Genomic DNA, 22,621 nt, shown 5'->3' on the forward strand with positions numbered 1-22,621 from the left:
TAAACAAAAAGACTGTGGCACCTGAAAGACTTGAATTTGTGAATTATAGCTGAAGTAACTTACTGTAATAAACTACTAGGCTTTCAGGCGTCAGAAGGCTCCTTTGGGTTTTTCATTCTAACCCCTGAGAGCAGGGCCTACATTGTAAGGTTGTAATGTACGCATCGTTTTTTGGGGAGCAAAATTGTACTTTTAACTCTGGGCTAGAAGTGAGCAATTGCCTAGGTTTGTAATAACCTCTTATCAACTTCCAACTGCTCACCACCTGCCATCGCAGTTTCTGCCACGGGGAACGGATTTTATATATCATTTTTTCCCAGCAGAATTTATAAGGATTTTTTTTCCTGCAGCAGTGGCTTAAATACTGGCATGGAGTAGAGATACTACAAATGTGCATCCAGGTCCACGCTTTGGAGGTTTGTGAAGGAGGGCTGGGGAAACAAAGATGTTTCTTGGGTGCAATAAAGCTTGTGCTGGGAAAGAATGGGATTTTAGTTGATCCTATTGTAGCTGTGTATGCCTACAACAGACAAGGTAAACAGCAGCTGCCTCCAGAATTTAATTAACCATAGTTCAGGGCTACATTCAAATCAATTTGTTGTTCTTTTGTGCCTTCAAACAGTTTCTGATTTATCTAATCTATCATGGGGTTTTCTTGGCAAGATGTGTTCAGATAGTGGTTAATTTTAACTTCATACAAGCCACTTTTATAATCCATGGTTTAAAGGTGGTTTGTTACAAATAAAAACATAGTTAAGAGATTAAGCATGGATTGTCAAATTCCTGAGGAATAAGGTGCAGTTAATCAAAAATAAAAGTTAATGCTCTGTGCAGCCCCAAGAGAGGTGGAGAGCAGACTAACATACAAACATAAAGCTTGCTATGGTTTATAATGAACCAGTGTTTACCATCACATCTAATGGTATTTTAAGAGACTATCTTAAATACTATGTTAACATCCTTTATAGAGTCTATAAAGTCCATTCAAATTCCCAGTGAAGCAAGTAGGAGATTTATCTTGAGGAGAATTAACAACACAGGTACTTTAACTGGATTAGTTCATAAACAGCAGAGGAAATGGCGATGCATTCTTCTTCTTCTTCTTCTTCTTCTTCTTCAAAATGTACATATAATGAAAAATGCATTCTTGATGGTGTGCAAGCCAAGCATCTGATTTTCACCATATGGCGCTGTTCATTATTAAAGGTTTTTGTGGGGAGGGAAATGTTTCAATATATGAGACGTTGCTAAGAATATTTTGCCACTTGATCCAGACATAATGCAATAGGAAACAGCAGGACACACTGAGTCAGATATTATTTAATATTATTAGTCCAAAGAAAGCTGAATGTTGCTAAAGGGAAGACTTTTTCAAATTAGAAAGTTTAAATAAAGATGGAGTGTGGCAAGGGGAAGCAAGGAGTGGGGAGTATGCAGCAGCAAAACAGTCATATGGGCAGGAACTGGAGTGGCATGTGGCCCTGGAGGAGACACTGCTGGCGGTGGCTAGAGTTTTATCTGTATTTCTATGGGAGAAAGACCTATTGAACACAGTGGATCTGAGTACAGAAAATGCATAAGATTATCCTACTAACATCCTGTTTAAAAAAATTCCTACTCACATAGCCTAGAAATAAGTTATTCTTTGCTTAATGGATTTTCTCCTATGTAGGTGTGCATATGGCTACTTGCACAGTGAAGAGCCAAACATAATGTAGATTGTAATTTTAGATTGTAAGCCTGAGGGCAGGGAACCGTCCAATTAAAAAGATTGTATGTACAGCGCTGTGTAAATTTACAGCACTTTATAAATAAAGGTTAATAATAATAATAATAATAATAATAATAATATAGTGGTTTGATTGTTGGACTCCGACTCTGAATAGGGTCTGCATCTTTGCTCAGCTGGGAAAACCCCCTGGGTGGCCTTCTGCAAGTCATACTCTCTCAGCCTCAGAAGAAGGTAAAGGCAACCCCCTCTTAACAAATCTTGCTCAAAAAACCCCCTACAACAGGTGAACACCCTATGGTTGTCATGAGTCAAGAACAACTTCAAGGCACACAACAGACTCACACAATTCAAGTTCTCTTTTCACGTTTTCTTTGGGAACCAGCAAAAAGTAAAGTGATATTGCAGCAGGCTAAATTAATTATTAACGCTTGTTCTGCTAGTTCATATTTTGAATAGCAGTGTTATACCCAAACAGGTGACAGCAAACATGTATTATCCCACTATCTGAGATTCAGCAATAGCTCAGGAGGTGGTCTGTGAAGGAGGTTAGTTTTCCCAGGTGTTAAAAGCAACCAATACAGAGCATCAGTCTGAAAAGGCAAGAGGCAATTGTATTAACACAAGACAAACTGATGTCAGGTAAAATTAAGGAGATCATATGCTAGAATGGGAATCTCTCCCTCCCCAAATCCCTACATCCTGGAGCCCTTTCACACTAGTTAGCTGCCATGACTATATTCCATGGAAAGCTGGGATTTGCAGTTTTAAGAAGGGTTACTTTGAATTCTGAATCAGAGAGCTCTAGTGCCTCACCAAACTACAAACTCCAGGATTCCAATGGATGCAGCCATGGCAGCAGTTAAAGTGGAATCAAAGTGTTACTTACAACTGCATAGTGTGAAAGATCACCTGCATAATTTAAAGGGCTATTTTTACATGGTAGTTGAGCTGAGTTTAATGCAAGTTATTCCCTAGTAAACATGTAAAATGTTGTGTGCCTTCAAGTCATTTCTGAATTATGGTGACCCTAAGATGAACCTATCACAGGGTTTTCTTGGCAAGTTTCTTCAGAGGGAAGGTGCCACTGCCATCCTCTGAGGCTGAGTGATTTGCCCATGGTCTCCAGTGGATTTCATAGCTCAGTGGGGATTTGAACCCTGGTCTCCAGAATCATAGTCCAGCATCCAAACCACTCAATCACACTGGCTGCACTTAAAACACAGAATAGCTTTTATTAAATCACCACCTAATCCTGTGCCATTTGCTAATGTTTCTAGAGTTTAGGAGTCTCCAGGATTGTATAGTAGCCAGGTGTCATCAGATTGTAGGCTTGCCTACCCTGGAGCTCTACAGCTCTATCAAATACCTGGGCATTGCTGCTGCATGTATGTAATAAGGAAACTCTGTGTGCACAGATTGTGCAGATGTTCTTCCCCATTGCTGTTAATAAAACTAAGTTGTATTTTGCACTCTGAGAGTTCTAGTTCTTGGACCTGTTATACATAGTCGGGTATGCTTTGAGAGTTCCTGCATGGCAAGGAGTTGGACTGGATGGCCCTTGTGGTCTCTTCCAATTCTATGATTCTATAGTTGAGATCCCGACTCTTTGAGCTTATCTGGAGTCCTCTCGCTGGTATTCATTTGAGCTATTAAAATCCCCGTTATATATTAATTTGTGGGTTCTATCTTGATGACCTACCAATGTGGGTAACCAACATTTTCTTTGTTTGTTTCCCTGTAACTGGGCATCCTGTAGTTGACAGCTTGGGGACATAAAGCAAACTTTACCACTGGCATTACTGCTCTTGGGTTTTTAGCAACAGCTTGCTGTGCAAAAATTAAACATGGCATGAACCGTGACTGGGGAAAGCTTCGTTTATTCCATGTCGTTGTGTCCAAATGTTATAAATGTAAGAGGCAGTAAACAACAAAGACTCTTTGAACATGTGCGCATGCCCAAAATGTACGTATCCACAGGTACTTATGAGCAGCAAAACAGCATTGGTTAAAGCATGTGCATTTCAGGATGAAATATATGCAAACTTTCCTGGTAGCTAAGTTCCACTGTACTTAAAAGAAACAAGCGTGTGCTTCAAACAGCATTGTGTGCTGGGTTTCTGCAAAAACAAAACATGTGCCCATGTACATGCAATCAGCCAATATCACTAAGAAGGTTCACAATGTGCCCAGCCTTATCTTCCTCCTCTCGGCCTTGGCAGGAAGACAACAGCTTGCGTTTCAGGTTGGCTTGTCCTCAATGTAATGCAGCCTATTGAGTACACATATGCACACACACGTACATATAAGTGAGTATCTGGATACTCATGCAAGAGCAGGATCACTGTAATGCAAACCGGTCTTTTACATTTGAGCCATTGGAGGAGGGGGAAGTCAACACCCAAGGTCTGGGTTGCACTTAAGTGTGTGCCAAATAAAACACCCTGCAAGGTGCCTCAGGACCCTGAGTGCTTTTTAGGGATGTGTGTCCTCAGTGGGTCTGGACTGTAAGGTTAGTTCCAAGTTTCAATGGGTCAGTGCAACTTCCTCCAGTATTAGTGACAGACAGAACAAGATGCATCATGCTGACTTCGTAAAGTGTGGCCCAATAAAGATATCCAGGGGTAGCCAGGTTGGCCATACAGCAAAGTAGAATGGCATCTGAAATCCATAAGGCAGTGCTGTGCTAATTTGGCCAACCAAAATGCACAATGTACACATGTGGCAAGGTTCCCTGCATGGCAGAATGGGGTTGGCCTGGATGGCCCTTGTGGTCTCTTCTAACTCTATGATTCTGTGTGTGTATGTGTATATAGAGATATAGATAAAGATACACACACAATATGTATATACACACACATTCATACGCACACTATATATATATATATATATATATGCACACACACATATATACCCACATACACACAATATGTATATTTATACACACACATTCACACACACTATATATATATATATACACACACACACACAATATTGACGTGTTTCGATGTTAGAAATGTTTTATCTGCATTCACCCTTAGGCCTGGAGACACACAAGACCCAACACAGAGAGAATATGAGAACATGCAGGCGTTTCAAAGTGGAATCCCCTTTGGCTCTGCTTGCTGCGGGGGCTTTGCGAGTGGCGGCCATAGAGAGGGGCCAAGGGCCGCGTGGGTGCGTTCCCTGCAGCCGGCGCCACTGCCAGCCCCCGAGAGGAGAGAGGGAGGCCTTCTTCTTCTTCTTCCTGCCTGAGCGCCGCAACCTTCGCCCTCGACGCCGCCCCTCCGCTTCCTCCTCCTCCTCCTCCTTCTGCTGCTGCTGCTGGAGGCCGAGGGAGAAGGTGGCGGTGGAGGCGGTGGTCGCAGCAGAAGAGAGGCCAGTCCCTCCCGCAGGAAGCCCAAGGCCGCCGCCGCCGCCCCCACCTCCACCTCCTCCGGCCCTTAGGCTTAGGCTTCCCCCCTCCTCCTGCTCCTCTCCTCCCTGGGAGCCCGCCGGGGCGAAAGGGCGCAGCAGCAGCAGCAGCAGCAGCAGCAGCCTCGGGGCCATGTCCTCCTCGGGCGGCGGCGGCGGCGGGGGCGGGGGCCATCACCAGCCCAGCCAGAGCCGCGCCATCCCCACCCGGACGGTCTCCCTCAGCGACTCCTCGCAGCTACCTCACGACTATTGCACCACCCCCGGAGGAACCCTCTTCTCCACCACCCCCGGAGGTAGGCAGGACGCTCAAGGCCAGGGGGTCTGGCAGGGGCCCCCAAGTTCAAACTACAACTCCCAGAATTCCATAGCCTTCAGCCAGGCATGCAGCTACAGCGGGCTCAGACTGGGGTGCTAGAGTAACACACACACACCACACACACACACACACGGCTCCATGCTGTGGAATCCCGGTGCAGCAACAAACTACACTTCCCAGGATGCCATGGTGAGGGAGGAGGCGTCAAAACTGGGTTATTCTTGCAGTGAGGATGCAAGATCCCATGTTGGCTCTCTGTGTGTGTGTGTGTCCATCCTATTTTATATATATATATATATATATATATATATAGAGAGAGAGAGAGAGAGAGAGAGTGTGTATACATATATATATATATATATATATAATCTGTATGTGTGTCTACATATATATCTATATATTGTGTGCATATATATGTGTGTGTGTATGTATGTCTCTGTATATATATATATATATTGTGTATACATTTTATATATATATATATATATATATACAGTCTCTCTATATTCTCTCTCTCTCTCTCTCTCTCTCTCTCTATATATATATATATATATATAGAGTGTGTGTGTGTGCCTTCGAGGGGACGAGGTTGGAGTTGTGGTGGCAGTTGTGGGGCGGATCGTAGTAATGGTGTGTGTGTGTGTGCGTGCGTATAGTGAGCACTCAATGAGTGTGTGTGTTTGATGGAGTGCAAAAGCGATACAGCCCCCCGTCCTCAGGGAGTGTTGCCTCAACTTGTCTGTTGTGTGACTTTTGATGGCCCTATACACACACACACACGCACACATACCAAAACAAAATCTGATGGCCCTGTTACATGCTTTCTGGTTTTGCAGGACCGTACTGTCCACTTATTGGGCCACACTGTTGTGAAGCAACATCCATTCTTTAGAGGAATATTATCAACCCATGGGGTTTCCTGGGCTTTTGTTGTTGTTGTTGTTGTTCAAAGGGGTGGCTTTTTTTTTGCCATTGAGAGGCTGAGAGAGTGTAGCTAACCCTGGCTGAGGCGGGATTCGAACTCTTACCTTAGTCACTGTCCCTCTTCTCTTTGCCTTGGGTTTGTATGTATGTCTCAGCCCCATGAAAACCCCGTGCATTGTGTAGTGCTTTCAGCATTGAACCCTATGTAGGACTCTGGGGACCAGGGTTCGAATCCTGGCTCAGCCATGGAAACCCACTGGGTGCCCTTGGGCAAGAAGTCACACTCTCTCAACCTCAGGGGAAGGCAATGGCAAACCTGTGAACAAACCCTGCCAAGAAAATGTTCTGATAGGGTGGCCATAAGTTGGAAAGGACTTGGAGGCAGACAACAAGAATACTCCAAAGTAAAAGTATCTGTCTTTCTTAGAGCATGGCTTTAGTTTCTTAGCAAAATGGAGGACAGGTTGGGATTCCTCCTGGACAGAAGAAGGCTGAAATGGAGGGCCTTCCCTGGAGGAGGAGGAGATTTGCAGTGTCTTAATCTCCTTCTCCTAACCCTGCCAAAAAGGCTTCACCAAACTGCAGAGCCATGGCAGTGAAAGCAGTGTCACAACTGCGCCCTCCCTACTCTCGTGTGTGTGTGTGTGTGTGTGTGTGTGTGTGTGTGGTGTTACTACTGGCGCCCCTAAATGGCGGCAGGGCTGGGAGTGGAGGAGAAGCGTGGTGCTGCTGGGAAAGGGGAACCCAGGCTGCTTGCTGCCTCCTCTGAAGGCGGACTAGGCCTCGCCTCCTCCTGACTGAGAGGCCTTTGTAAACAAGGCCCCAGAGCCTCCAAGGAGCAGCAGCAGCAGCAGCAGCCAGGGACTGTTGCACAACTCCAGGGGAGGGAAGGAGGGAGCTCTCAATCAGAGGAGCTTTAGGTGCCAAAACTAAAACACACTGCAGAAAGAACCCAGTTTTGACACCTCTTTAACTGCCCTGCCTCAGTGCTAGGGAATCCTGGGAATTTTTGTAGTTTGTTGTGGCACCAGAGCTCTCTGACAGAGAAGGCGCAATGTCTCACAACACTACAGTTCCCAGGATTCCATAGCATTGAGCCAGGGCAGTTAAAGCAGTCTCAAGATGGATTATTTCTGCAGTGTGTTTCAGTCACCTCTGGCATGCCAGCCCAGTGTGTAGTGGTTGGAGGGTTGGAGTAGGGCTCTGGAGACAAGGGTTTGAATCCCAGCTTGGTTGTGTAAAGCCATTGGGTGACCAGGGGTGAGTCACACTCTCTCGGCCTCAGGATGGCAGTGGCAAATCTCTGAAGATACTGGATAGCGCTGCCTATCATTATTGTTTCCCAAAGTCGGAAATGACTTGAAGGCACACAACTACAAGTGAGGTCTCTCCTGTCACCTCAGATCTGACCTTAGTGAAAGAGAAAGCCAGTTAGGGTCCACACTTAGTAATGTAGAGCTTGTTGTTGTGTGCCCTCAAGTCATTTCTGACTTATGGTGAGTTTAAAACAAACCTATCATGGGGTTTTCTTGGCAAGATTTGTTCAGAGGAGGTTTGCCATCACCTTCCCCTGAGGCTGAGAGCGTGTGACTTGCCCAAGGCCACCCAGTGGGTTTCATGCTGGAGCAGGGAAACCAAACCCTGGTCTCAAGAGTCGTAGTCCAACACTCAAACCACTATGCCGCTCTCCATGTAGAGCACAGACCCATTGAAATAAATGAAATGAGTTATGAGCCAGTGTGTTGTGGTGGTTTGGGTGGATTGGGAGACCAGGGTTCAACTCTCCCCTCAGCCATGGAAACCTTGGCTGCATCTGCAATGCAGAAATAATCCAGGCTGATACCACTTTAATTGCCATGTCTCCATCCTATAGAATCCTGGGAAATGTAGTTTGTTGCGGTGCCAGAGCTCTTTGACAGAGAAGACCAAATGTCTCACAAAACTACAATTCCCAGAATGCTATTGCATTGAGCTATGGCAGTTAAAGTGGTGTCAAACTAGATTGTTTCTGCAGCATTGATGTAGCCCGACTGGATGAGTTTGGGCAAGCCACACTCTCTCAGCCTCAGGGTGGCAAAGGCAAGTCCCTCTCTCAGCAAATTTTGCTGAGAAAACTTTGTGATAGGTTCACTTTAGGGTTGCCATAAATCAGGAATGCCTTGAAGGCACACAGCAACAAATACAAATAACCAACCCTGAGTTATAGTTACGTTGGGTTTCATTCCTATATCCTGTGACACTTTAAATGCCTTGAATGCTCATTGAATCAGATCAGTAGACGTGAAGCCAAGCAGGATTTCTGAGCTAATTATTAGCCCTGTTTCCTAGAAGTGGAAAGAGCTAGTCTGAGAGTGGAATGGAGGAGGGAGAAGGAGATACTCCTAGTTGGACAGTCTGATTGTATCGCCAACATTTGAGTGTCTTGAGTCACAGCCCAGAACTCGTGGCTTAAAAATAATGTGGAAGTTGGCTCTTTACGATGAGCTGTTTCTTACTGTCACATGAGACCAAAACAGTATCCAGAGCAGTATCTGGACCTGCTCTTAAATAGCCTAAACATAAAGACTTCTCCTGAAACATAGATTTCAGTTATTTCAAAATGTGGGGATTTATAACACTGGTCCAAAACACGCTGCAGAAATAATCCAGTTTGAGACTGCTTTAACTGCCCTGGCTCAGTGCTGGGGCAATCCTGGGAATTATAGTTTATTGTGTTACTAGAGCTCTAAGGAAGGATAAATGTCTCACAAAACTACAGTTCCCAAAATCCCTAGCATTGAGCCAGGGCACTTAAAGCAGTTTTAAAACTGGATTATTTCTGTAGTGTGTTTTGGACAATAGATTCCAGTCACTTTAAAATGTGGGGATTAATAACACTGTCCACCTCCTTGTTCATTATATATGCTGGAAATACTGAATTGTCATAGAGATTAATTACAAAGCAGTAGTCATGTTCATCTGTTGCAAAACAAAACAAAACACCAAAAAAACCCAGACTTCATGTTGCACCTTAAAAACTAATATTTGCTGTGGCATTTAACTTTAATGCACTGGAGCCCTTGGTTTCTAAAGTGATTTGTAGATGGAACTGACTGCTGTAATAAATGTGTGTTTAAGGCATCACAAGGCTCTCAACTAAATAACTAGGTTGTATGTCAGTTCCATACTGTTCCTGGTTTTTGCACAATGTATTCTTAATTTCTGACTTATGCACATATGCCACCTTCATTGTGCATCACAATTCTGCGTATATTGATAGCCCTGCTGAGTTCTGAAAGGCTTCTGGGTATGTTAATATAAATACATAAACATATTTTTTGGGATACAGGAAAAATTTTGTAACACTGATTTAGGCTATGCTTGACCTTCTAAAAGATTTTGACAAGTTATATTTTTTCTCCTTGGATAATAGATTTCCCTCACAAACACATTGCATTCTGTATATTGTGCTTTTCATCTTAAAATCTTATTACCGTATATACTTGACTATTAGTCAACCTCATGTATAAGTTGAGGGCATGTTTGGGGGCCAAAATTATGGATTTTACAATGGCCCATGGATAAGCCAAAGGGTAAAATGTTGGGGCATATAGCAGAGGATCTGAAGCAAAGTAAAACAATGTCAAAGAGCTTACAAAATTCCAGCAGATGTAACTCTTTGTCCTGACTCTTAAGGCTGGATGAATGAGAGAGAAGAGGGGATCAGTGCTTCCAGGACAGATTATACTCCTGCTTTTCATCAGGGAATGATTCCTTCTTTTAAATAAGAGTTAACTTACAATATTTACATTGACCCATGGATAAGTCAACTCAGGTTTTTTGGGTCAATTTTTGACCTAAATTTCTAGACTTATACATGAATATATACAGTATTTAAAATGGCTTAGGGTAGAAGCCTTCTTTCTTCTGTTTTTTGTGTGCACCTTTAAGTCGACTTATGGTGACCCCATGAATTTTACAGGGTTTCCTTATGTGAGGAGTGCTCAGAGTTGGTTTTGTTAGTTCTTTCCTCTGAAATACAGTCTACAGCACCTGGTATTCTTTGGCAAGTACTAACCAGGACTGACCTGTTTCGCTTCCAAGATCAGACGGGATCTGGTGCCTTTAGGGTATTTAGGCTTGGATATGTGGGTAGTTGCTGTTTAATGTGTCTGAAAACTGTAGAGGTTATTTGCCAAACATATAATATGTGTGAGGTGAGAAAATAAACTGAACTTTCTGTAGTTTCTAGTGTTACTGTTTTGCTTAGAGGTTGATGTGGCTGAAGAAAGGCATGTGAGTAATTTTTTCGTGTATCTACACTGCAGAATTAAAGCAGTTTGATACCACATTAAAAACCATGACTGTATCCTACAGAATCCTGGGATTTGTAGTTTGATGAGGCACTAGAGCTCCCTGACAGACCAAACTACAAATCCCAGGATTCCACAGGATGGAGCCATGGCAGTTAAAAAGTGGTGTCATTTGCTTTAACTCTGCTTTGTGGATTCATCCATTGGCAGATGCAAGATAATAACTTGTTTGTCTTTTAGAAATGGCATCTATCACATTTTTGGAGGAGAATGCATAATGCCTTAAATCAATTGGTTAATAGGAATTCTAATTCACTATCCCATTAAGAGGAGATTTTAAATCTTGCTAGTTTTCTGCCCTTGAATAAGTTAATATTTACATTTTAAAATGCCTTGCAGACAGAGTACAGCAAAAAGGAGATTAAATTTTTGTTCTGCTTCTGCCCAGATGCAAGTTAATGTGAAAGGGAATCTACTGAGAATTAAGCACTTGAGTGTCCTTGCGTTCTTAAATCTCTCCCCTTGAATAGTTCTGGATTTTAGAGATCACATATGCACAATACCATGTCTTCATGCTTTTTGGTAGTAGTTAAAATGTTTCAGGCCTAAATCCAGTTGCTACTCCCAAGACTAGACTCAGTGAGTTAGTGGTATTTAAACTATATTGGCCCTATCTTTGCTTTCTTTTTGTCAGCAGGCAAAGACCTCTGTTTATCAAGGCCTTTTGGTGTTGACAGTCTGCTGCAGAAGGTTTTTTAATTGGGGTATTTTTTAACGTTATAACTATGTTATGATTGTCTTTCAAAAACTGTTTTAACCAGTAAAACATTAAAACATTGGGGCCCTTATTGAGAGAAAGGTAGGAGATAACCCAGGATACCAATTTGGCAATTTGCAAAGATGATTTCTAGCCGTTGTGATGGTATCGTATCCTCTGTATGGGTAACTGACTGACTTAATTATAAGTTGTTCTGGATGTTGTCGTCGTTGTTGTTATTTATACAGGAGAGGTGTAATATGGAGAGTCAGATAATTCATTTTAATTGTTAAATCAAACAGAGTGTTTTGGAGTCAAAATCCTGTTACTCAGAACTTGTGGTGTCAGATTGCTCCAATAAACTGAAATTTGTTGTTTGTCCAAAGAGTAGTTTTATATAGGTACATATGTTTGCTCTACTAGAAGCTTATTACAGTCAGCTCTCTGTATCCACAGATTTTTTTATTCATGCATTCATCATCCACACCTTGAAAATATTTTTAAAATATATAAATTCCAAAAAGCAAATCTGAATTTTGCCATATAAAGGACACCATTTTAGTATGACATTGTATATAATGGAACTTGAGCATCCATGGATTTTGTTATCCACGTGGGGTCCTGGAACCAAGCCCCAGCAGATAGTAAGGGCCCACTGTATAGTTAAATGTGGGCATGTGGTTTATATGAATAAAGTTATATTACACTGGGAAATAGTGATATTCCACCATTGTACATAAATGCAGAGGTACATAAAAATAGTGAAAAGGGAGATACAGAAATATGGAAAGGGGAGAAAAAAAATGAAACATTCAAAGAAGAAATCGCAGGCAATGTGATGCCATGAATTTTATAAGCAGCCAAGTCCTACTATTTACTGGGTTCAGTAAAGCTTTCTACCAAAGAGCAGTGCCTTTAACTGACAGCCCTGTAAAAGGGAGAGAATTTCACAGAACCCAGAAAGTTACTCTTATCAGTAAAACATGCAAAATCAGAACATTTGGAGTAGGGGCTGGCAACCTAGTTCCCTGGAGGTTTTTTGATCTACAACTCCCAGGATGGAATATGGCTCCCCCAGTGTCTGCAATTGTGTGATTGTAGTCCCAGATGTGTAGAGGATGTCATTTTGCCTACCACTGCTGCAGAACTTCAATAGAAAGGTAGCTGAAAATAGTTTATCCATGGCAGATAGAGTCATCCATGGCTTCAGAAATGAAGAGGGATATTTCAGAATTAGAATTATGAAAGAGCGTAGTGTAGTGGGTCAGTAGAAACTGGTGGCACACACATGCACTTTTTCAAACATAGTATGCTGCATTTTAGCAAACTGTTCCTCTCCAGTGAATCCATTTATTACAATTGTAAACTTTTCTTCATGCAGATTAGAGCTGATGTGCATCTTAGGTCAGGTGAGCATCTTAGATCAGGTAAAGTCGAAGGCTTTCATGGCCGGCATCCATAGTTTTTTGTGGGTTTTTTGGGCTATGTGGCCATGTTCCAGAAAAGTTTCTTCCTGACGTTTTGCCAGCATCTGTGGCTGGCATCTTCACCAATTAACATACATTAACCCTCCTTTGCATTAGCCTCCCAGCCTGAGGCCAGCCATCAGCACAGAACAATACACATGCAAATCACTCCTGCATTCCCAGGCTCACAACACCCACTTTTTCCAGGCAAAGCATTCTCTGAAGATGCCAGCCACAGATGCTGGCGAAACGTCAGGAAGAAACTTTTCTGGAACATGGCCACATAGCCCGAAAAGCCCACAAAAAACTATTAGATCAGGTAGTTCACAGATGTTTCTAAAGTGGAAATCCCATAATCCCTTCAAGAACTATAAAATTTCTCAGAAAGATAATCAGGACATGACCTAACAATATTTCTCTCACCCCACCCCAAATATACACATTTGGCACATCACCCTTTAAACTGTGTAAAGTTTACATTGTGCTCCTCATGTCCCCATCCATAGAACAGATGAGTGACTTGCTGAAATACTGGTATTAAAATTTATGATTGGCACTTTTGTTTGATCTTTCCAAAGAATGGGCCATCATTTGTCCTCCAGTATATCAGTATTACATTATTGCAGTTAGATTGTGGTATTTTTTCATTGTTTAGGCTGCCTCTATACTGTAGAAATAATGCAGTTTGACACCACTTTAACTGCCATGGCTGCATCCTACAGAATCCTGGGTGTAGTTTCATGAGGCACCAGCACTTTTTGGCAGAGAACGTTTAAGTATTTGTAAAACTTCAAATCCCAGGATTCTACAGGATAGAGCTACAGCACTTAAATTGGTGTCAGTTCGCTTTATTTCTACAGTGTAGGTAGACACTTAGTACTTGCTGGCTGCATGATTGTTGCAAGAAATGCTGCATGAGGTGTTTCCATGACATGGTCCAGCCAAATTATATATTTTCAGGATATTAACATAAATCAAATTGCATTCTCAAGATTATTTGTCATTAAGCATTAGAAATACATGTGACAATTCTGCATATCAACTCTTTCTTTATACATTTAAAATTTACCAATGGACAAGAGTGTTGTTGTGTGTGAGAGGGTGTCTTTTGGGGCTGGGGTGAACCATGCAAGGCTTAGTTTAGAGAATCTGAATAGTTCCTATACTAAAAAATTCACATGAACAGTCTCTAGATCAAGGTAGTTTCCATGGAGTCTGGCTTTGAAAATATTGATAAACGTGTTTGCAGACATTAAATATTTGTGTGTACTAAACAGGGCCCTGTTTCAGAACCAATCCAAAGAAGAAGCTGTTAGCAGCTTGTTTCAGAAACCAGTCCAAAATAGCAAGGGTCAGAAACGGAATAGTACTCCTGTAGATGAAGCTGTGGCTGTGTACAGGAGAAGGAATTTGGAAGGAGAGAGTATCAGTTTGCTACTTAGGAGTGCCAGCTGCTAGAAGAAACTGAGGAGAGGCAAAAGCACAGAACATTGGCAACATTTGGATTGTTTCCCCAATTTATACAGAGTTCCTTCTGTTTTGTTAGGAGATCCATTCCATGCGCATTCTGATTTTGTTTTGTTTCATTTGAAAGCACTGAGTGTGCCTCGCTACCTATCATGGACACTGGAACTCTGCCCAGGTCAACAAAAAAGGTTATACCTCTTCAAAGCCAAAATAAATTTTTTCTTCCAATGCAAGACAGTTGCCTATTCTTTTGGGAGCAATGAAAATAAGCAAATAAGCCATGCATTAATGTTTTCCAATAGCCTTTCAATCTATTCTTTTTTTGAAAGCAAGTGGCTGTTCCTTCTGTTGGAGAATAGCTATGACTGCTAAGAAGGTCTTTAAATGAAATCCTTTACTACAAGGAATCCTTGCTTTAGTGGTCTGTAGCCACTGAGGCATAGTCCATACTTCCTTGCCTTCAGATTTAAGGAGATAAAATACTTTTCAAGATCATTAATCCCTTTGGAGTAAAGAATATTTTAAAAAATTGAGATGCATGTATTGCTTCGGGAGAGAGAAACGGAGAAGAAATCACATAAAAAGAATGGGGGTGAGGTCAGAGTTAAGGCAAGAGGTTGAAAGATCAGAGTTGTCCTCCTTCTTTGCTGACCTCACTTTACCCAGAGCTTTGAAGTCTGATGTTTGTCCTGTTGTTCAAACATGAAATGTGGTGTTGTTTTTTTGTACAGGAAACAAAATATTTTTATTACCATGTAACCACCCATGGGTGAGACATTTGACAACAATGAAGAAAGGACAACATTGCATTATGTGGACTAGCATATTGTGTATCTGGAACCCAGTTTGGGCTGTTGGAATAAGTGGGTTGGTAAGGAAAAACAACAACCCTACAGCACATACAGTTTTGCAAATTAGACATAGACATACCTCAGTTGACAAAATCTCAGACAAAGGGCTGGAACCTATTCCTATTTTTTCCATGTTATTTCTGTCTCTGGTTACTGATTTTCTATATAATTGGAACAGTTTTTACTAGGAAGGTCAAAGATGAAAGTACAAAGGCAGGCTTAATGCTGAACATAAAGAAAACAAAAATAATGACCATGGAAGAAATACATAAATTCTACCTAGACAATGAAAAAATCAAAATAGTAAAAGAAACATCGGTCAGAATGGAGATTGCAGTCAAAAAATCAGAAGACTAGGTTTGGGAAGGACAGCTATGAAAGAATTTGATAAGATCCTAAAGTGTAAAGATATACAAAGGAACTCTAAAGTCAGAATTGTCCAAGCCATCGTATTCCCCATCACCACGTATGGATGCAAAAGCTGGACAGCGAAGAAAGTAGACAGGAAGAAAATCAACTCAATCTGAGTTGTGGGGCTGGAAGGGAGTTCTGAGAATACCATGGATAGCCAGAAGGTCAAACAAATGGGTTCTTGAACAACTTGAGCCTGAAATGTGCCTGGAAGCCAAGATGATCAGATTGAGGCTGCCGTACTTTGGCCACATCATGAGAATGCATGACTCATTAGAAAAGTCCATAATGCTAGGAAAGGTGGAGGGAAGGAGAGAGGAAGACCACATGCTGGATGGATAGACTCAAAGAGGTTTTCAATCTTTAGACTATGAGTTTCATTGCTTATACAGCCAGAATAGCTCCATCCATGAACAAGAGTGGCATATATCAGCACTCTCAAAAGGAACTGCAAAGTTTGCAGAAGTTTAACAATTGTTTTAGCAGAACCGGAACAGCCCAGTTAAGATTTTGTTCTGTGGGCATAAAACTGCCTGGGAGGAGGAAGGAATCTGGGAATGGTATGGAACAGCAGAAATTCTGGTTAGGAAGCATTATGCACAACAGTTTACATAGGTCCTCAACACACTGCAGAAATAATCCAGTTTGAGACCGCTTTAACTCCCCTTGCTCAATGCTAGGGAACTCTGGGGACTACTGTTGTGAGACATTTAGCTTTTTCTGTGAAAGAGGTCTGGTACCACAATAAACTATACAATTCCCAGGATTCGCTAGCACTGAGCCAGGGCAGTTAAAGCTGTCTCAAACTGGATTATTTCTGCAGTGTGTTTTGGACCTTAGTTGCAAGTCCCCCTTGACTGTGGTTTATTTTTAGTTGAAGTTGTATTCTATCACAGACACCACTGTTTTAGCTTAAAATTAATAAAACCATGCTGTACGAAAAGCTTTATGAATAATGGCCTGTAGCCAGTATTGCCTAGAAGTATTGGTTTTGATAGAACTTAATAACTTGATCCTTTTACAGTAGACTTCAAAGCATTGAACTATTCTAGGTCAAGACTAGATATAAAGTCTCTCTGTTCATACACATGTGTATGTCTTTTTATTCAAGCTGCAAACTAAACTCTTGGCTTGTATCTGTCCGTTTTAAATGCCTTCACATGTTTTCATTTGTATCTGTATTTTAATGAATTTAATGACCTGAAAAGTAGCTTTTGTGCTCTTTCTCAGTACTATATTTGTGCAGCACATGAATTGTCAGCAGCATATATAACAGAAGCACAAGGCTACCTTCTGGCCTTACTTACTTGCTGTTCACCGCTATGATCTTTGGAATAGCGGTATATAAATAAAACAAATTATTAATTAATTATCCTTGCTTTATATTTTAGCTCTTCTTACCAAACTCCACTGCTTTAGTGCCCCCATATAAAATAGGAACTGCTATGTGGATATTAAGTTAAAAGCCTAGGACCAGTTGCTTGGAAGGCAATGGTACTAAACTCACTGGGCCTTATTTCATGTTAAATGAATTTTAGTTATCTGATTATAGATTATCTGAAACAGCTAGTAACAGTAGAGAAGAGAAACTCTTTGTTCACCACTAAAACTGGCATCCCAGTGGAAGTTACCAAAATGAAACTGATGTCTCTTTTCTGATGATAGTGCTTTAGCAGATAGTCTTACATTTTTGCTCCTTCCTTTCCATTATGAAAAAAATACATAATAAATTTATTAGTCTAGTGATTGGAACAAATTGTGCAAATTATACAGAATTAATTGTCCTTTATTATTCTTAGATTTTTTTTCTTGTAGAACTGGGAGGTCTGAGTTCATATTTCTTGTAACCTGGGTTAAGGCTAAAGGATGGAACATTCAAATGGGAAGTGCAGAAGATAAAGAGTAAGAATAAGAAGGAATATGTGCCTGGGAGCTGTGCTAAGTAGAGACAACACCAGGTGGTCATTGTCAACTTCAGCTTAGTTTCTAGCCATTTTTAAATAAAGAAATGGGGAATTGGGATTTGATCTTGCCTAGTAAGTTGGCATTCATGCCTTGTATGGTGTTTCTTTGAAATAAAAGAAAGCAGGAACCATGCTTATAGCAGTTTTGCTTGATTACATTTACAGTGCAATCTTAAGCATAATTATTCAACATTTACTCTTTTACAAACATGTTTAGGATTAGTTAATAGATTATTTAGTTTGCACAAAAGGTTTCTATCTTAACGGTGTGTACAGATATTGTCTGTAACCTTTTCTTTTGGAAAGCAATGGCTGGTACATTCTAGTTACCTTTGCTTATTTTCTTACCTCTCCTCTAGGTACCCGAATCATCTATGACCGCAAGTTTCTGTTAGATCGTCGCAATTCTCCCATGGCTCAAACCCCTCCTTGTCACCTTCCAAATATCCCAGGAGTTACCAGCCCTGGTTCCATGACTGAGGATTCCAAAGTGGAAGTAAACAATCTGAACAATCATGATGGAAAGGCTATAATTGGTAAGGGTATAAATGGAAGTATGGCACAGTTCTCCATGATCATTCACTATCTAGTTATATTAAAAAAAACCTCTTTACCTGTTTCTGTGGGTGAGTAGCTATTGGTTCCTTGACAAGCAAATGGCAGTACTTGTATATATGCAGGGCAAGGAAGAAAGCTATGGCCCGTTACAAACGGGCCTTTAAGTATGGACTCAGTCCGTACTAGGGTTAGGAAGGGGCGGTGCTTCTGCACCCCCCTAACCCTAGTACGGACTTAGTCCGTACAAAATGGCGGCGCCCCTTCCACATGGGGGCCGCCATGACGACGTCACGACCGCGCCGCCTCTATACGGGGTGGCGTGGACGTGACGTCGTCGTTCCGCGCGAGGGGACTTAATGAGCCCTTTGCGCGGAGCAGGAAGGAGCTCCGTTTTAGAGCTCCTTCCTGGTTTGCGTCACTGGTTTGCGTCACTGGGCGCAGCCTTCAGATGGCTGCGCCCAGCGACGCAAGGGAGAAAGGGGCCAAGCGGCCCCTTTCTCCTCCTCCCCGCCGCCGCGGGGTGTCCTTGGGGCTTGAAGCCCCAAGGACACCCCTTTCCAGGCTGCGGGGAAGCGGCCTTTTGCCGCTTCCCCGCGGCCCGGAAAGCGGCGGATCGTTCTGCCCGCTGAGGCCCCGATACACCGGGGAAAGACATGCCTACAGGCCGCCCCAAAGGGACGGTCTGTAACACGCCTATGTCTCTTAGTTTATCATGGCAGCAATTCTTAGCCTTTGATTCCTCGGATGTTTTGAACTTCCAACTCCCAGGATCCCTGACCATTGACAATGCTGGCTAGAGCTTTTGAGAGTTGAAATCCAAAACATCAGGAGAACCGAAGTGTGAGGACCACTAGTTTATGAGAACAATGGGCAGATCCTGAAAAATCACTCTCTTCCGATTTCATTGAAGCTCAGGGAGTAATTGGTACAACTATTACAGTGGGTCCTTGGTATACGTGGGGGATCCGTTCCGGACCCCCCCCCCCCCGCATATGCCAAAATCCGCGTATGCTCAAGCCCCATTCTGTCCAATGGCGGCGCGCGTGCATGCGCGCCGCCATTGGACAGAAAAGTCCCCCTCCTCTTTTCCCCCCTCCCTCCCTCTTACCTACCTACCTATAACCTACCTACCTTCCCTCCTTCCCACCCTCCCTCCCTCCTTACCTGGGTCACCAAGCCTTTTCTCTCTCGCGGCCTCGGCCTCCACCGCCACAAAACGGCTGGGTGCTGCTCCTGGAGGCCAAGAGGCCTCCAGGCTGCATCCGGGCCTTTTACAGCGGCGGTGAGGAGGACGAGGTCCACCTTCGTCCTCCTCGCCACCGCTGCCACCATGAAAGGGCCGGGTGCTGCCTGGAGGTCTCTTGGCCTCCAGGAGCAGCACCCGGATTTTGCTGTGGCGGCGGCGGCGGCAGTGAGAACGCCGCGGCAGCAGCGCGGCAACCCAGGTAAGGAGGGAGGGAGGGAAGGTAGGTAGGTTATAGGTAGGTAGGAGGGAGGGAGGGAGGGAGGGAAGTTAGGAAAGAGGGGGAAAAGAGGAGGGGAGGAGGAGGACTTTGTTTCCAATGGTGGCGTGCATGCACGCGCGCCGCCATTGGGAACAACTTCCGGGTTTGCCATGCGCGTATGCTCAAATCCGCGCATGGCAAATCCGCGTATAAGGAGGGCCGACTTTACATGTCCTTGCAGTTCTCTCCTTCCTTTGCATTTGCATCATATAGCTGTAGCTCAACATGTCCAAGACGGAACTTCTTGTCTTTCCACCTAAGTCCTCCCTTCAATACCCCTTTTCTGTTTCTGTTGACAATACCTCTATTCAACCAGTCCAGGAAGCCCGCAGTCCAGGCCACAGCCAAAGCCTGTAGATTCTTTCTTTACGACATTGCCAAAATCCGTCCATTTCTGTCGGCCTCTACCGCCAAGACTCTGGTCTCTTGACTAAATTACTGTAACCTCCTTCTGGCAGGGCTTCCTCTCCCTCATCTTCGTCTTTTAATTTCCGTTTAGCATTCAGCGGCACGCATCATTATATCTGCTCACCGCTTTGACCATGTTTCTCCTTTATTATCATCCCTTCACTGGCTCCCCTTTCTCTTCCGTATTCTGTTGTTGACCTTTAAAGCCCTGCATGGCTGACCGCTCTTTATTTATCTGAACTTCTTTCTCTTTACACTCTCACTCGTACCCTCCATTCTAGTAGTCAAGGTCTGCTGTCCCAGCCTAGGATTTCCACTGCCCCATCCCGGATTCGTCCCTTCTCACTTGCTGTCCCTCACTTCTGGAACCTTCTTCCCCCACAAACATGGTTCATCACTTCTTTGACCGCTTTTAAATCTGAGTTGAAGACTATCCTGTTCAGGGAAGCGTTCCCAGGCACTGTGTGATTATCTATTTGATTTTTGATTCGATAGTTGATGTTGATGTTTTTAATAGTTGCTTGCTTATTTTAACCATTTCTATTTTATATTATTACCTATAGTTTTATACATATTTTGTAGATTGCATGCCATTGGCAGGTTTTATTTTTATTGATTTGATCATTTGTATGTACAGCACTGTGTACATTTACAGTGCTTTAGAAATAAACTAATAATAATAATAATAATAATAATAACCATTCTGTGTCCTTGGACTGAATAAACTCCAAAGACAAGGCTGAGAGAGGAGTAGAATGAGGCAGGTGAGGTGTGAATGGGGCTGGGAGAGGGAGCATTTGGTAGCTACCAATGAGAAAGGTATGAGTGGAAGTCTTAGTATTACACAACAATCTAGTAAAATAATTAGATAGCAACATAGTTAATAGTGCAATTTACATTGATTTGATGTTGCACTCAAGAGACCAGCCATGGCACATCTTTTTAATTGCTGGGAAATAAGATTGACTTTTAAAATTTCATAAAATGTTAACATCAGAATTGTGTAACATGTTTCTTCAGTGCAATGTGTAATGTTCTGGATTTTTGTGTTTTAAATGTCTTTATGGAACCTCTGCAAAGAGAGAACAATGAAATGTTACACTACTGTTGCATAGGCTGGTCATACATTGAATTACCGCCCTTATGCTATTAAATACTGTTATAAGCATCAGTGGACTAACAAAGAGGACACTGGTTCCTCATAACTATTTAACATCAGTAAATTACTGATACAGTGGTACCCCGGGATACGAATTGATCGCGTTACGAAATTTCCGGGGTACGAAAAAGTTAGATTGGAAAAAACTGTTCCGGGTAACGAAAGATTTTTCGGGTTACGAAATTCATTTCGGCGCGAAATTCAAATCCGAAGCGCGGCTAGCGGCTTTCCAGCGCTAACGGAAAGCCTTTTCGGGTTGCGAAATGTATCGGGTTACGAACGGCGCCGCGGAACGAATTAATTTCGTAACCCGAGGTAGCACCGTATTCTTCAATTTTCCCAAGCCAGTGTAGTACAGTTCAGGTCCAGTGTACGAGAATATGCCACCTTAGATCACCCTGCCATACAAGTGTAATGAGAACTTTCTATTTTAGATCATATCATTTCACTTGTATAGACTAATTGGAGCATGTACCAACCATTAGGATAGCAGGAGATGAAGCCATCCATTAGGGCAGTTGGCTTTAAATGGATCTGTAGGCTATATAGTAATTGGATTTAAAAAAAACCCACAGTAGAGTATGTGAGGCCATCAGCATTTTTGTGTCTTTTCTCTCATTACCTTTTGTATGTAGATAGAAAGACTTGGGGATTGCACATTCAGTACATGGTTTGTATTGACTAGTACAGTGGTTCTCAAACTTTCCCCCCTCGTGACCTCCTTTACATCTATATGAAGATGTCACCACCACCCTGTTCAACATAATAACTGCATAAAGATATTTTGTGTGGTTAGTGTGCATATTTTCACTTGAACATTCATATATATTCATGTTTTAACATTTTATAAGGAAATAACATTGTTCGCATTAGAAGTGTTGTTTAAATAAATTCAATACTTATCACGTATGTAAATTTTACACCTGTCTCACACTCAGCCACCCTCACATAAACCAATGCTCACAGATATGTACGCACTTACTCATGCTTTTTCATTCTTTCTTTCACTCTCACTCACACTCATTTATTCTCTCACAGTTATGCAGAAATACTCATTCTCTTGTATATGCAAGCGTACACAAGAACATGCAAGTATGTAAAAAAGAGATGAAGAATATAAGTGAATGTGTGTTTGAGAGAGGACATTATCACACCATCCTGCTGCCCCACCATAATTCTGTTAGTTTGGAAGCATACCGTTTTGGCATCATTTCACAATTTTCCTCACAATAGTGCTTTGACAATCCATTGTCGTGTGGTCTGTTTTCAGCACTAAATGCTGTCTACCAAGAAGCTCCCGTTATCATCAACCAATCATGCTGGTCAGTGTTGATTAAAGTTATAGTCCAACAGCATATGGACATTTATCAGTGTGCTAAGATAATAATAGAAATGTA

The 22,621-nt window shown here is 42.4% G+C and overlaps 1 protein-coding gene across 1 annotated transcript in view; it reads left to right on the forward strand.

The window, feature by feature from the left end:
• Nucleotides 1-5,058: 5,058 nt before the first annotated feature.
• EIF4EBP2 (eukaryotic translation initiation factor 4E binding protein 2) overlaps nt 5,059-22,621 on the forward strand; it is a 29,864-nt gene continuing 12,301 nt past the window's right edge. The window contains exons 1-2 of the mRNA XM_089510424.1: nt 5,059-5,439; nt 17,954-18,130. Of these exons, the coding sequence (XP_089366550.1) occupies nt 5,277-5,439; nt 17,954-18,130 (340 nt within the window). The 5' untranslated portion in view covers nt 5,059-5,276. The remainder of the gene's footprint in view (nt 5,440-17,953; nt 18,131-22,621) is intronic.

Source organism: Sceloporus occidentalis, unplaced genomic scaffold (assembly GCF_023333645.1).
Source record: "Sceloporus occidentalis isolate IW3139 unplaced genomic scaffold, rSceOcc1.0.p SCAF_2, whole genome shotgun sequence".
NCBI classification, from domain to species: domain Eukaryota; kingdom Metazoa; phylum Chordata; class Lepidosauria; order Squamata; family Phrynosomatidae; genus Sceloporus; species Sceloporus occidentalis.